The 15,000-nt window shown below is 47.4% G+C and overlaps 1 protein-coding gene across 1 annotated transcript in view; it reads right to left on the bottom strand.

Annotated features, from left to right (window-relative positions):
- The window catches only part of si:dkey-22o22.2 (neural-cadherin), a 114,585-nt gene that overhangs the window by 65,348 nt on the left and 34,237 nt on the right, over window positions 1-15,000 (bottom strand). The window contains exon 2 of the mRNA XM_030371237.1: window positions 1-143. This exon is cut by the window's left edge and continues 46 nt beyond it. Coding sequence (XP_030227097.1) covers window positions 1-143 — 143 coding nt within the window. The remainder of the gene's footprint in view (window positions 144-15,000) is intronic.

Below are 15,000 nucleotides of genomic sequence, written 5' to 3'. Positions count from 1 at the left end.
CCGAGCGGAGAGACGGTAGACCACCAGGCCCGGGGTGGCGTCTGGCCCCACAGCTGCCAGGTATGAGGAGGGGTACATGGCCCACTGCAGGTCGGCCTGACTGGGCATGCTGAGCGCCAGGCGACAGAGGTACCAGTCATCTCCTGCAGGGGGACAAGAAGACGAGAGGGCAAAAGAGACAAAGGAAGAGTTAGGTATCCATCACGTTTAATTGATTTAATTTATTCATTTAGCATCTGGAGCATAAGTATAAACTCAAGACCCAAATAACTGAAATCAGAGCAATTGAAAAAGTTGGAGTCTTCTAGATGTATAGGTAAAGGCTTTGTCAGACCATCCACATGTGTCCCAGACACCATCCATCTATCCATCCATCCATCCCATCTTTCAAATGCTATTTGCCAGGGGGCAGCCATTCCTCAACGCCTCACCATTTGTCAGGTCAATTCTCTGCCGACACACGGGCGCACGCGGACATCAGCGGGAGCAGATCTCCCAGGATCTTATCCGCGGCTCGTGACAAATGACCTCTCACAGAAATTACTGATGGCCTCCCCCTAAATAACCGAAATTCTTCTGCGCTGGGAATGAGCGATGCAGCGGTGCTAGCATGGCTGCACCACGCAGAACAACGCCGGCTGGCCCAGAGGTGTGCAGCCATCAGAGGAGATGACATTTCTGTACAACATCCATCATGTCCTCCCACTGATCATCGCTACGGCAACAGCAGAGGATGCGGGAGGTGTGGGGGAGGGAAGGGGTATGGGGTATAGGATGGGCTCCTCGTCTATAAAAATAAAAAAAGACACTTTGTAAAGATCAGAAACAAACAGCCAGACACGGCGGCACAGAGTCAGAACATAAACACAGGCCTGCCTCCTCCGTACACACACCGACACACCAACACGCGACACACACACACACAACAGTGAATTCTTCATTTCTCTCTTCTCATGCCACTCTGTTCTTTCCTGTTCTCGGCTGCCTCTCCCTTGGTTCTTAGGGAGGGGAATTTTGTCGGGCTTGAAAGAGCGTTGACGGCGGCTGCTGTTTCCACGCAGCAGCGCATACGAGACAACAGCAAAACACGACGCAAGCTCACTTCAGAGGGACACCAGGTGGATGACAAAAGAGTACAGGGCTGGGTGAGAGGTTGCCTGTGTGTGTGTGTGTGTGTGTGTGTGTGTGTGTGTGTGTGTGTGTGTGTGTGTGTGTGTGTGTGGGTGGGTGGGTGGGTGGGTGGGATCGTTCCTGTTGTTTCCATACCGCTCAAGTCTGATTGCATGTCAACAGGAAGACAACAGGGAAGGGAGGAAGAGAGTGGAAGGGGGGGGGGGGGCAGAACGAGAGAGAGAGATAGCGAGAGAGGGGGAGAAAGAGGGGAAGATGGAGCTAGATCAGAGGAATACTAAAACACAACAGAGGAGGAGGAGGAGATGTGGAGGGATGCAGGGAGGCAACTCTCTCCAGTCCATTGTTTCTCCTTCCTACTCTGACTGCTCTTCTCCTCCACACCTCTACCTCCTCTACTCCCTCCTTTCGTTGAGCCAACCTGCTCCTTGTCTACTCTAAAGAGCTCCCTCTCTTCTAGTCTTTTCTGTCTTCTCCTGCGCAGTAAAGTTGTCGGAGGCGGCGAGGCTCCGAGGTCGGCAAAGCAACTAATGAACAGATTAGATCGGCCGGGTCAAGCTCAGAGTTTCAATATTTTTATTTTTTTGGCCACGATAACCATAAAGCAGGGCCCCGGGCTATTTATTAAAACAACACACATATAGCATATTACACTTTAACATGTGAGAAAAACAACTCCGGGGCATTGAGCCACCGCGTGTAGGAAATGAATTCTCTGCCTTATTATAATAAATGCGGATACACAGTCATAACGCCGTGCTCGGTGAGCTGAGGCAAGAAAATAGATATATTTTAATGAAGGCCAAAGACTGTGTGCTTGTTTAGGAGACAAAACCCACTCACAGGGAAACAGAGCTTGTCAACGGAGGAGAAAAGGCCTGGGATAACAAAGGTCTCCTCTGCCCACACACTTTAACTGTACCATGGAAGTAGGAATCAGACACACACACACACATATGCACACACATACACACACACACACACACACACACATACACACACACACACACACACACACACACACACACACACACACACACACACACACACACACACACACACACACACACACACACACACACACATATTCAATGCGTATGTATAACACAATAGTACTATATAGGCCAAACACGATTATGGAGAATTTAATTAATCAGTTGCTGTAAAAAAAATATATCATATATTCTCGCATTGTACTTTGCCCTATTTCATTATATTAAGACATTTTAAGATTAAAAATACTAACATTTATTGTGGCATTTATATCTTGAGTTGGGGCACAAAGAACACATTAACCATACATTAAATATGATTATATTTAGTTTCAATTTATACTTTTTGCGTTGCAAAATGCATGCAGTTGGTTAAGTAAAGGTGTTGAATTAATAACTTCATATGTGAGGGCTTAAAAACTTGCAGAGAAATAAGTTATAAGATAGCAGGCTCTTTGTAAGGTTGTAAACATGCTCCAACTGAAGTCTGTCCAAATCCATTATAAAACACCTTTATCCCCTCATTTAAATGTGTTACGTAAAAACACAACAGAGCGCTCGTGCTGAATAGCTAGCTTTTGTTTCATACTAAGCCTGCTGTTTTGTCATTTCCTTTTTAGCTTTCCCTAATTATATTTTTTATTTATCCGTTTGTGAGTTTCCTGTCTTTGATTCGGAGCGTATCGAGGCCACGGCGACGCGCGACAGCGAGGAGGAGATGGGGACACAATGAGCAGAGCTATTTTCTGTCCTTGCCAATGAGTTTGAGTTTGGCGCTGCTGCGCGGAGAGAGACTGTGGAGAGAGACAGAGGTAGAGAGGGAGGTAGAGAGGGAGAGAGAGAGAGAGAGAGAGAGAGAGAGAGAGAGAGAGAGAGAGAGAGAGAGAGAGAGAGAGAGAGAGACGGAGGTAGAGAGAGAGAAAGACAGAGAGAGAGAGGAGAGAGGAGGAGCAGCGAGCCAGGCAGGCAGAGGAGAGGTTGTTGTGCCTCATAAATAACCTACACGCCTCACAAAAAGCCTCAATTAGGGCAACAAGGAAACAGGAGAGGCGAGGAAATTCAATTATTCCGTGTACCCACGCGGTTTTGTTTTTAACCACTGGGGAAAGACAGCGATGAGCTCACTGCTAGGGAGGATGTATGTTTTTATGAAGTATCTATTTATTCAATATATTTATGAAATGTATACGTGATGTGAGGGTGTGCTTGTGTATGCGTCAGTGTTTTTTGTGTCCATGTGTGTGTGCATGTGTGTGCGCATGGTGGTGTGAAAAGACTGACCGCTGACAAGGACTTCACTAGAGTGTGTGACAATTTTGGACGTTATCGGACCCCAATTTCAGTCTTGGAGCCCTGTCAAAGTGCAATCAGTGGAACTATGAAGGGGACCCATCTGTGCGAGGGTTTGACCCAGCCCATACTGGGAGACTAATGCAGAATCTAGTGGGTCCTGCAGGTTGAGGTCCATCTGGACCGGCCAGAGAGCCAGAGGACAGATCTCTGCTCCACCCTAATTAAACAGGCTTATGGGCTAGCCTACTTTACCCCCTCAACATACACACACACACGCACACAGGCACGCACGCACACACACACAGACATGCGAGCACATGCACACAAACTCACAGGCGTGCAGAAGCACACCCACTCACACGCGTACATGCACACACACACACACACACACACACACACACACACACACACACACACACACACACACACACACACACACACACACACACACACACACACACACACACACGCACACACGCACACACACATACACACAACAGCAACATATCCTGGAACACATTTAATTAACACAGTTAATTATTTGGTCACTGAAGATGAACCGCTCTTCTTCATCAGAGAGAGAGAAAGAGAAAAAATGAGAGTGTGAGTGCATATTAAGAGAGAAGATGAGAGAAGATGACACACAACTGCACGCACACACATTAAGGGACACACACACGCTGGGACATACAAACACATGCAAGCACACTTCCACTGATTTAATAGAACCCCTTATTTGTGTGTGAGTGTGTGTGTCTGTGTGCGTGCGTGTGTGTGCGTGTGTGCGTGTGTGTGTGTGTGTGTGTGTGTGTGTGTGTGTGTGCGTGTGTGTGCGTGTGTTTGTGTGTGTGCGTGTGTGTGCGTGTGTTTGTGTGCGTGTGCTTGTGTGTGTGTGTCTGTGTGAGTGTGTGTGTGTAATGAGTCTCCGTTTGCATGTGTGTGTGTCCAGGTGGGACGGGGGGTGGGGTCTGTCTACGCTGCGGTGCTGAGCTGATGATGTAAATGCATGTAAACCCAGCAGCCGGTGAACACATGAACAACTCCTCCTGCTGTCTACCGCTGAGCAGCAACACAGCCCACTACACAACACCCTACACAACCCACTACACAACACACTACACGACACACTACACAACAACACCTTAGGACACTAGACACACAATCATCTGTGGAGCATGTGTGTGTTTGTGTGCGTGCGTATGTGTGTGTGTGGGGGGGGGGTGCTATGTGTAAATAAATGTGTTTAATTGAGTGCAAATTCGTGCCTAATGAATAATTCAAGTATTTGTGTCACTGTCGGCCTTGGGCAAGGCGACCTGACTGAGACGCTTTACAGATAGATGATGTATACAGATGTATACATGTCAGTTGCGCTGTATGTCAGTTAGCGAATGCTCTTTAGCTAAACAAACAGCTGGAGACATCCAACTCAATGACTCAACACCTCTGAAGACAAACATGGTGAAAGTCATTGTAGTGTTTGTTTGTTTCACTATCGCTCAGGTTCCGTTGGAAGCGCTTCACGGCGTTATGTGGATGCTAACAATGTCAAACGCCAAACTTGTAGAATAAATTGACCTCCATGTCTGCAGTCTAGCTGTAGGCTTCCTTGAGCCAGACACCTAACTCCTCGCTGCTTATTAATGACATGCATCGAAATGGATCCACAGTAAGCCTCTTCTAAATGAGGAGCTAAAGGTAAAAATACCTTTCTGGAGCCCAGTGACGGTACTAGCCTTGAACGCATGTTTAACAGCCAAGGAAAAGTTCTGCTGATCTAAAATATGATACCAACTCACAAACTAGGTCTCGCCCCCCACCGGACCCAAGGCCCCGGGGGTTGGCGCGCTCTGCCTGACCACAAATATCATTTTTCAGCGCATGTGAAGGACCCCCAGATGCCCACGAGTGTGTGGGTGTAGCAGACCACCCTCCTTAACATGGAAACTCAATTAGAGGCATGGCTCTGTGTGCGGTGTGTGTGTGTGTGTGTGTGTGTGTGTGTGTGTGTGTGTGTGTGTGTGTGTGTGTGTGTGTGTGTGTGTGTGTGTGTGTGTGTGTGTGTGTGTGTTTGTGTATCTGTGTGTATGTGAGAGAAAGTGTTTGGGCATGTATGTGTGTGTGGTGTGTGTGGTGTGTGGTGTGTGTGTGTGTGTGTGTGTGTGTGGTGTGTGGTGTGTGGTGTGTGGTGTGTGGTGTGTGGTGTGTGTGTGTGTGTGTGTGTGTATGTGTGTGTGTTTGTGTGTGTGTGTTTGTGTGCAAGCCTAGAATCGTACCATTTTTGTATGTATACTGGGTGTAGAAGCTTGGACATAGGGATAAAAGGCAGGCTGAGGGTAGACATGTGTATCGCATGCATCCATGCATGATTTAGGCAGCTGCACTATTGACCCGTTCTTCCCACCTCAAGTCGAAAAGCATTTCATAACGGCGCATCATAAAGTGCATCTGACAAACATTGCATGTAACTGAGTGGATTGGATCTGTGGCTTACACAGATCCACAGCTAGCATGTTGAGTGAATAGAACCTCACAGAACAGGACAGAGCCCAGGAGAGCAGAACATTATAACGTAGTGAATGTCTGCCATTGTCCAATGTTTCTAAATAGAATGGGGAAAAGAGGAATAAACAATAACAGAATACAAGTAAAGGGAAACTGAGAAGAAGATATGATGAAGACTGGTGAAGATGATAAAGAGGCACTTATGAGGACATCAGAGCGATGATATCCATTGCCATCAAATCTATGGAGTGTGCATTTGGTGTTTCTTTGTGTGCTTGTCTCCAGCGATGGGGGCCATGGTGGGTAAACGGTTGGCACGCGGTCGGCGCGGTGCTAGCGAGCATGACCCACTCTGGGCTGAGGGGCAGCTGGGACCCCCCCAGATGGCACCAATGAGGCGCTATGTAGCGGCACTGTGTGTCTGGCAACTCCACACCACAGCCATCCAACCAGCTCACGCCACACGCAGGCAACAGCACTATCGGTCTGCTAGCCTGGTGCTCCGGTCACCAGGCAGCCTTTTAACTGGGGTTAAACCTCAACTCATATCAGGTTTTGATGATGTCAATGGGGAGATCTTTAGCCATAAAAACAATGACTGGTACATTTCCTGCCTTGAAAACCTAGCCAAAGATAGCCGTGACTGACTAGAAAAGTAGTTTGTTTACTAGAAAGTAAGCATAACATGAAAAAAATTAAAGCCCTTTAATTTTTAATGTGCTCCATATTTCCTCCAACTCCTTAGGAGTTTAGCACCACAATAAGCCTTGCATCTTCCAGGATACGGACTTAAGGACAACAGCGACCCCTGGGTAGGTTCACCGCACACAGTTCTACAGTTTGACTCCATCCCAGCCCAGCTTCCCTGGGCTAAGCCTCTCGTGGGGGCCCGCGTTAAGAGAGAGACGCTTTCCCACGGAGGTTGTGGGGGGGCCCACTGGGAGCACCTCTGCCCAGCAGGCTCCAGGAGGCTGGGCCCCCAGGCCTCTCTCTGGGCTGAAGCCACATAGATCCACCCCATAGATCCACCAGATCCACCGGGCTTGGCTTCCACCAGCAGGGAGACGATCAATGAGAGGAAGAGAAGGAATAGAGGAAATTAAAGAGAGCTGGGATGGATGGAGATCCATGGCAACATAGAAGATAGATAGACGGACAGACAGCCAAGGACATAGATTGACAGACAGACAGACAGACAGACAGACAGACAGACAGACAGACAGACAGACAGATAGACAGACAGACAGACAGACAGACAGACAGACAGACAGATAGATAGATAGATAGATAGATAGATAGATAGATAGATAGATAGATAGATAGATAGATAGATAGATAGATAGATAGATAGATAGATAGATAGATAGATAGATAGATAGATAGATAGAGGGGGGGGGAGGGTAGAGACATGAGGAGCTAGAGTAAGACAGAGAAGCGATAACATGAGAGACGCAGAGGTTAAACCCCCTGTGTGTCTTTGAGAGGGGAAGGACATCAGACAGCTGATGCCAATGTGATATGTCTGCTGATTGGCCGGGGAGGCAGATGGGCATGGGGGATGTGCGGTGGGAAGTGGGGCAAATGGTTGTTTCTTGTAGCGGACGACTACAAGAACAGAGTCCCGGTCAGGGAGGGACTGGTGCCAAGTCTGCAAGCTTGTTCCTGACCTCAAGGGGATGCATGTGTGTGTGTGTCTCTGTGTGTGTGTGTGTGTGTGTGTGTGTGTGTGTGTGTGTGTGTGTGTGTGTGTGTGTGTGTGTGTGTGTGTGTGTGTGTATGTGTGTGTGTGTGTCTGTGTGTGTGTGTGTGTGTGTGTGTGTCTGTGTGTGTGTGTGGCACGTGTTTGTATTTGTACATGTGGATGGATGCCTGTGTGTATTCAACATGTATGTTGATATTCCTTCCTTTCTGCTTTCCTTCTTCCTTCCTGCCTTCACTCCTTCAATCCCTCCCTACCCCCGTATCCTCTTCACTTCCACCTCCCTGCACCTCTGCATCATTGTTTATCTCCTTCACCTCCGCTCCGGCCCTCCTTCTTCCTATCCTCCTAGTGTTTTCATCATCTCCTCACAAGGACAAAGCAAGTCCTATCTGCCCTGCTGAAGGCAGTCTGTTTGAAGCCTGTTGAGGGCTAGGGGGGAGGAGCCAGTGACGGGCTGATGGGGGGGGGGGGGGGGGGGGATTGGCAAGGGGGATGATGGGGGATGTCTTGGGGTTTTCCGCTTGTGTCAAACTGTCTCTTAGCAGCTTCCCGCAGACTCAGGATAAATCCGGCCTGATCCGAGACATGGAGAACTGTCATCTGAATTATGAATATCTGAAGACTTTTGTCAGGCATTAAAAAGTAAAGTGGTGAATGTTTAATGGGGACGTTGGTTATTGATGGAGCGTCGCATCCAGGGAGTTCCTCCACCAAAACTGACAATGGTGGAGGTGTAATCTGTGTGTGAGTGTGTGTATGTCTTTCTTTGAGTGTGTGTGTGTGTGTGTGTGTGTGTGTGTGTATGTGTTTTTCTGCGAAAGTGTTGTTGGTTATTCTGTTAACTGGTCAGAAAGGTCATTCATCCCCTCATTAGCAGATGGTCATGTCACAAACCCTGTAACATTGGTGAAAACACACACACACACCCACACACACACACACACACACACACACACACACACACACACACACACACACACACACACACACACACACACACACACACACACACACACACACACACACACACAGTGTCACCTCTGGGGTGCGCAGCTGGGTACCCGCTGGCTTTGCATCTGGGTACCATGGTGTATGTGTGTGTGTGTGTGTTTGTGTGTGTGTGTATGTGTTTGCACACACACACACACGCACACACACACATTGATGTCACCCCATCCAGGCATCCATACAGCTCAGCTAGAGCGAGTAGTTGTAAATCATATTCCCTTCTCCCGCTCCCTCATGTAGAGCGAGAGGGGATGAACAGCACAGAAAGCCGAGCCCAGTTTATCATGTGTTTTTTTGTGTGAGTATGTGTGTGTGTGTGTGCTGTGTGTTTGGTGTGAGAACGGTTTCTCTACCTTAGTAGTTTAAATGGATGTATTTTTATTTGTACATTTGTGTGTGTGTGTTTGTGTCGGTGAGAATGTGATGTTTTTTTGGGTATGTGATTGACGGAGTTGGGTAAAGTTTAATTTAAAAGTAACTTGTTTCATTACAAGATTATTGTCATTTAAAAGTAACTTTCTACATCACAGCGTAACCTACTGAGAGAAGTGACTGTGAAGAATACTTTCGCGTTACCGAAAAAACCTCTGTTGAAACAACGTCCACCCCTCTCCGATATCATTGTGTAGATTACTTGCTATAACCCATATATTATCTGCTTCAAAAATATTTATTTTAAGATGCATTTCAATAAAAACTTGATATTTTCAATGCCCCGCTTTGCCGAATATGTGCATCTGGAGTATGAGTGTTTCCACCTACCAAACGTTTCTATCAGACTGATGCCTCTTTCACTGCATGAAAACTAGCATTTTCATCAGGTAACGGTAATTGTGGTGGATCTTTAGTTCCAAGACTGTTCGTGGGCAGGACTGAAAACCAACGGGAATTTACGTTGATTTTCAATTCTCTGTAGTTTTAGCAGCCTGAGAAGCTCCCCCACCCCCCAGGTCTAGGTGAAGCTTTCGGATGCAAATGACGAGTCTGTGAGCTATATATATACAAATCAGGATACTGAGGTAACACCTTTTTCTGGGTACTTCTTTATAGATCAGGCTTATAAAAGGAAAACGATCCGTTTTAGTTTTATGTGGTTCAGGACGGTATATCTCCCTAAAGACGGATTCATCGCAAAATGATTGGATTGGATCTGCCCAGTGCCACTCTGGATCTGCCATAACCAATCGCATAGCGTTTGGTCGTGACGTATGTCTTGCGACGGGACCGGCTCCTTCACCACTAACGGAGCCAGCTGGAAAATCAAACTTTTCCCGAACCCGCTGGGGAGAAGCGCCACAACATCATGGCCACCAACAAAACTCTGCATAGCTTGTTCTTGCTCCGGCTTTAATTGATCGATATTCGGCAGCAATCCCACAACAGACCGAATAGCTTCTCTCGTATCCTTCTCCATTTTCTTCCTGGTCTTCCTCTCACTACAATTGAAACTGGCGCGCGACCTCGACGTCATCGTTCTCAGCCACTCCCTCTGTTTGCTGACTGGACCGCCAAAAATCTGGCTTCCAAGGAACCCATGCATATGAAGCAGACCCAGACCTAGTACGGAAGTGAAATGAAAATTGAGCAGAAGTAGGTAGGTGGGCGGGGCCAGGCTAACACGAAACCGTATAGGTCCGGATATATTTGAAACCACCCTGGAGCATGGTTTCAGAAAAGTGCGGTTTCAGGCACCGGATCCGCCGGATCCGTCTGGTCGGTCGGCCGAAACGCACAAGACTTATGCGGTTTCACCAAAATATCGGTTCCGTGTGGACGGGGCCTTAGTTTAATTATGGACTCATAAATTGTAACTTGAACAGATTTGCCTCATGTAAATACGCTTTGATGAATCAACTTGTATGCCACTAGCCCTTAGGCCAAGCCAATCTACTGACATCTTTGATGTGTAGTTTCCTTTACCTGTCTTGCAGCCTTGCTTGCAGTCTGGCAGACGTGTCCACTTCACCCATAGTGTACTTGTAAATGAACATGGTCACTTCCTCCATGGCTGATGGCCAATCCTACACTCTCAACGATGGTCACTCACCTTGGTTTCCTTTGTTGTTACTACCCACAAAGGTGAAAGGGAATGAATCAGACTATGTTCATTCATTTTTGTTTTTTGTTTGAGTGTGTGTGTAAGTTTGTATACATTCAAGTGTGAGGGGTCAAATCACACCCATAGTCGAACTGAGCACATCGTGACCTGGTCTCCAACAACCATGAAGGTATTATTATGGGATGATTTTCCAGTCGAGTGCTTCACTGTGGGAGGGGCTGAGCCATTCATATAGGTACAACACCCCCCTGTTGGGCCAGGTCCTCTGGATCTGGGCCTTCCCACAGGCTCATGCATGGGCTGCTCAATAGCCCTTCTCCATGTTTTCAAACATGGACATCTCTGAGAACAAATCATCTAACTGCAGATGAAAGGAGTCCAACACACTCATATCCGTGAACACTTCAAATCCATTCATATGGGGAAGCAGTGGCAGACACACACACACTGACACACACACACACACACACACACACACACACACACACACACACACACACACACACACACACACACACACACACACACACACACACACACACACACACACACACACACACACACACACGAGTGCACACAAACACGCACACAACTTAACATAAACAGACACACGTACACACACGCTCACACACAAATGAACATAAACACACGCACACACGCAGATGTGTAAGCACTTGGACACACACACACACCCATTGGTATGGTTTACTAAAGAAAATTACTTTGCTATCAACTTAAATGTCAACGCTTTTTGCATGAACACATATGCATGCACACAATCACGCACACACACACACACACACACACACACACACACACACACACACACACACACACACACACACACACACACACACACACACACACACACACACACACACACACGCAAAAACCCAGACACACACAAACACTTCCCAGCAGACTGGTGGCCATTCATTGTGATCAAAGCGGCAGATTTGCTCCATTGTGTGGATAAATAGGCTCCACAAGCTGTTTAGGAGAGGGGGGCTATAAGCCGGCCACGCAGCCTCACAGACCCACCGCTTACCCAACACGACCCACCCCAGCAGCACACACAGTCGGCCCATTTGGTCCAATCTTTCCGAGACCTCCACTTGGGGTCCGACTCACAATGTGGAGGGGCCTATAATCCGACACACGCAGAAATACTTGGGAATGCCGCCCTCCACCCCTCCACCATGGTGGGATTTCCAATGAGTTTTTCACAACTCCATTGTAACGGACGGAGCACGTTTGTTACCAAAGCTTTACAGACGCTGAAGTTCCTTTCGATTTTTCAATGAAAAAGGATTTAAAAAGCCTGGTCGCAGTCTATTGTTAATGAGATGGCCGACATTGATTCAACGTAGTGGCAACCTAACGCCAAGCGCTGTGGAAAAAACCACCGTGCCAAAAAGCCTTTTAATATGGTAGTGAAAATATTATGTCTTCATTTTGTGTTGCTTGTGTGAGTGAGTGAATTCACAGCTCAAGTACCATCGATCTTCTTTCACTGAAATCCTCTCAGATTAGACTCAATATCCTCACTGAGTTGTTGTTCCGTGGTCAGCTGCTCTGCCTTATTTATAATACATTTGCACAAGGAGAGTGGTGTTTCATACTATTCAACAAAACTCATAAAAGCTAACAGTTGATTGGCTTGCTGGCTAGCACGGGACCTTGGCTCGTAGACGAGCCATGATGTGAATTAACTAAATTACCAACAATAGTCGTTATTCCACGCAGCTTCAGGGCCAAAGAAGATAACAAAGAAGCAATCAGAAAATAACTGCACCACATAAAATCTCTTCACAATCGAAATTAAAGAAAATGCCTGGCATCAGTATGACACCTTTTCTGTTATCCATTGCCCATATTGAAAGGATTGTCCTGGGCATTTCTGACCAATATAAAAAGGAAGTGCCTTGTGTGCAATAAAGTAATCTAGTCATCACAACACATCTTTACAACCCAGTTGTTCGGAGGATTCCCGCGGCTGCCTCAACAGTGGCTGCCCGCGCCATCTTAAAGTCCAAGGGTGCATCTGTATACTGGAGTCCCTCATTTATAGACATGCACAAAACATTTAAATGTAGCCATTTCACTCTTATCCAGACACTTTAAGTGGCTGAGAGCAACCAAGGCACACAATTAAAATTGGAATAAGAACAAAAAACATTAAAGTTTGATTTCAAAAACCCACATGCAGACGAAAGGGGTAATAACAAGAAATAGTAGGCGACTGGAGCTCAGATTAGCAATACAGCCCTTCACTGTGGCGTGCAGTAAGAACAGCAGAGCTCCAACAGCGCGTGTCCGCGGTGAGGGTCTCCGGTTCAGGTGGGGCTGGGCTTTGAGGTGGGTGGTGGCGGCGGGTTCCCGGACTGGTTGAGGGGAGCGGGCGCCGGGCTGATTATGTGTGCGGAGCAGGAGGGTCTGTTTGACTAATGAGAACATCTGTGGAGACACCGCCGTCTTTGATAAGTGGAGGAGGTTCGCCGTGTCCTGAGGCACGCCCACACATACGCTCTCAACCACCCGCACGCACGCACGCACGCACGCACGCACGCACGCACGCACGCACGCACGCACGCACGCACGCACGCACGCACGCACGCACGCACGCACGCACACACGCACGCACGCACGCACACACGCACGCACGCACACACACACACACACACACACACACACACACACCTCCCTAGAGAGAAGGACATAACCTGTGCTTGGTGGTCGGGATTTTTCTGTCCTACTTTAACTCTCATCTCACACACACACACACACACACACTCACACACGCTCTCTGACACTTTTCATCTCTGCCTCCAGAAGCCTGTCTCCATGACGACGCGTCACATCTCTGGCCCGAGCACTTCCAGAGGACCAAAGAGTTACAACCTGGAGGATCAGAGGATCACTCAGATGCATGTTTCTTTGAACCATGTCTAATTGTGTCATCAACCTGGAGTAGTAGTGCAGACCAGACTGATCTGCACGACCAGAATCGTTCAAATTACCACCAGGATTAAAGCCGGATGGCTTCCGGCCAACTGGTCCAAGCTGGTACACAACAGGAGTTCTGCCATTGTTTGGGTGTACCCTTGGCCCCATGCCGCATTACAGATGTCAGATATAATGCAGACTGGAGCAGACCGGTTTACAACTGTCTGTCTACAGACTGTGGATCAAACCGCTCATTGGTAGTTTGAGCTTTGGTATGCGCCGTCAGTGGCCAAAATAATGTATTTATAAATAAATGTATTTAATAAGTGTTTTGACCGTGGAAATTGAACCCAGAATGTTGTATAAAATCCAAACACAGGTTTTAAAGCCCTCGGGTATAGGTTACATTTATATTATCAAACCAATATCTATTGACAAATTGGCACGTATCTTGTTATTTCATGACAATAGATTCAGTCATATGAATCGGCCAGATTATTTAATACAACATAAGTTAAATAAGGTTTCAGCTTTAGCATTGCAATGAGTCTGTGCAGGAAACAAAATAGAAATTGACATTAATTGGTTTGCATTCTTTTAAAAGCTACCGGTATGTGAACTTCAAGAAGACACAGGTCTGTCCTCAGCCTTGAAGGTCCGCTGTCATAAAGGGATTAGGATGCATTAGAGGTAGAGGACAAGACAACCTGCAGCTCTCTGAACAGCCAGGGGAGACAGAGGGATGGGAGAGAGAGGAGGGAGAGAGACAAAGAGAATAAGAGAGAGGGTTGGAGAGAGAGAGGGCAGCGAGGGATTAGCAGGACTGATGGAGGAGAAACAGGAATGAGTGAATCACAGGGAAGATAGGAAAACACATGGGAGGGCGGAGAGAAAGAGAAAGGGAGAGAGCGAGAGAGAGACGGAGAGAGAGAGAAAGAGAGAGAGAGAAAGAGAGCGAGAGAAAGAGAGAGAGAGTAAAAGACATAATGACAGATTGGTGTGTTACAGCAATAAATTAGTGAGTGAGAGGGAGATGGAGCGGTCTGGTTGGCATAGATACAGGGCGATCAAGAGGGAGGGACAGGATAGAGAGAGAGATAAATAGATAGAAGGACGATGGAGGCTGAAAGCAAGAGAGCGACACAGAAGGAACAGAGAGCAAGACCTGTTAATGGACCACCATGGTCACGGGCGTCACCAATCGCCCCGGTAACGAGGACTCTGTCCTGTGAGTCCACCGAACCCCCTTGAAGTCAGCCATTAATAGCCCCAGAGCACTACAAGACCATCACAACGCATCAAGCCAGAGCCCCGGCCCCTCAGAGCGAAGAAACAGCGGAGGGAAGGATGAGGATGTCATTGGC

The sequence above is a fragment of the Gadus morhua genome, chromosome 11 (assembly GCF_902167405.1).
Source record: "Gadus morhua chromosome 11, gadMor3.0, whole genome shotgun sequence".
Classification (NCBI taxonomy): Eukaryota; Metazoa; Chordata; class Actinopteri; order Gadiformes; family Gadidae; genus Gadus; species Gadus morhua.
This window is presented reverse-complemented; position numbering and strand designations above follow the sequence as displayed.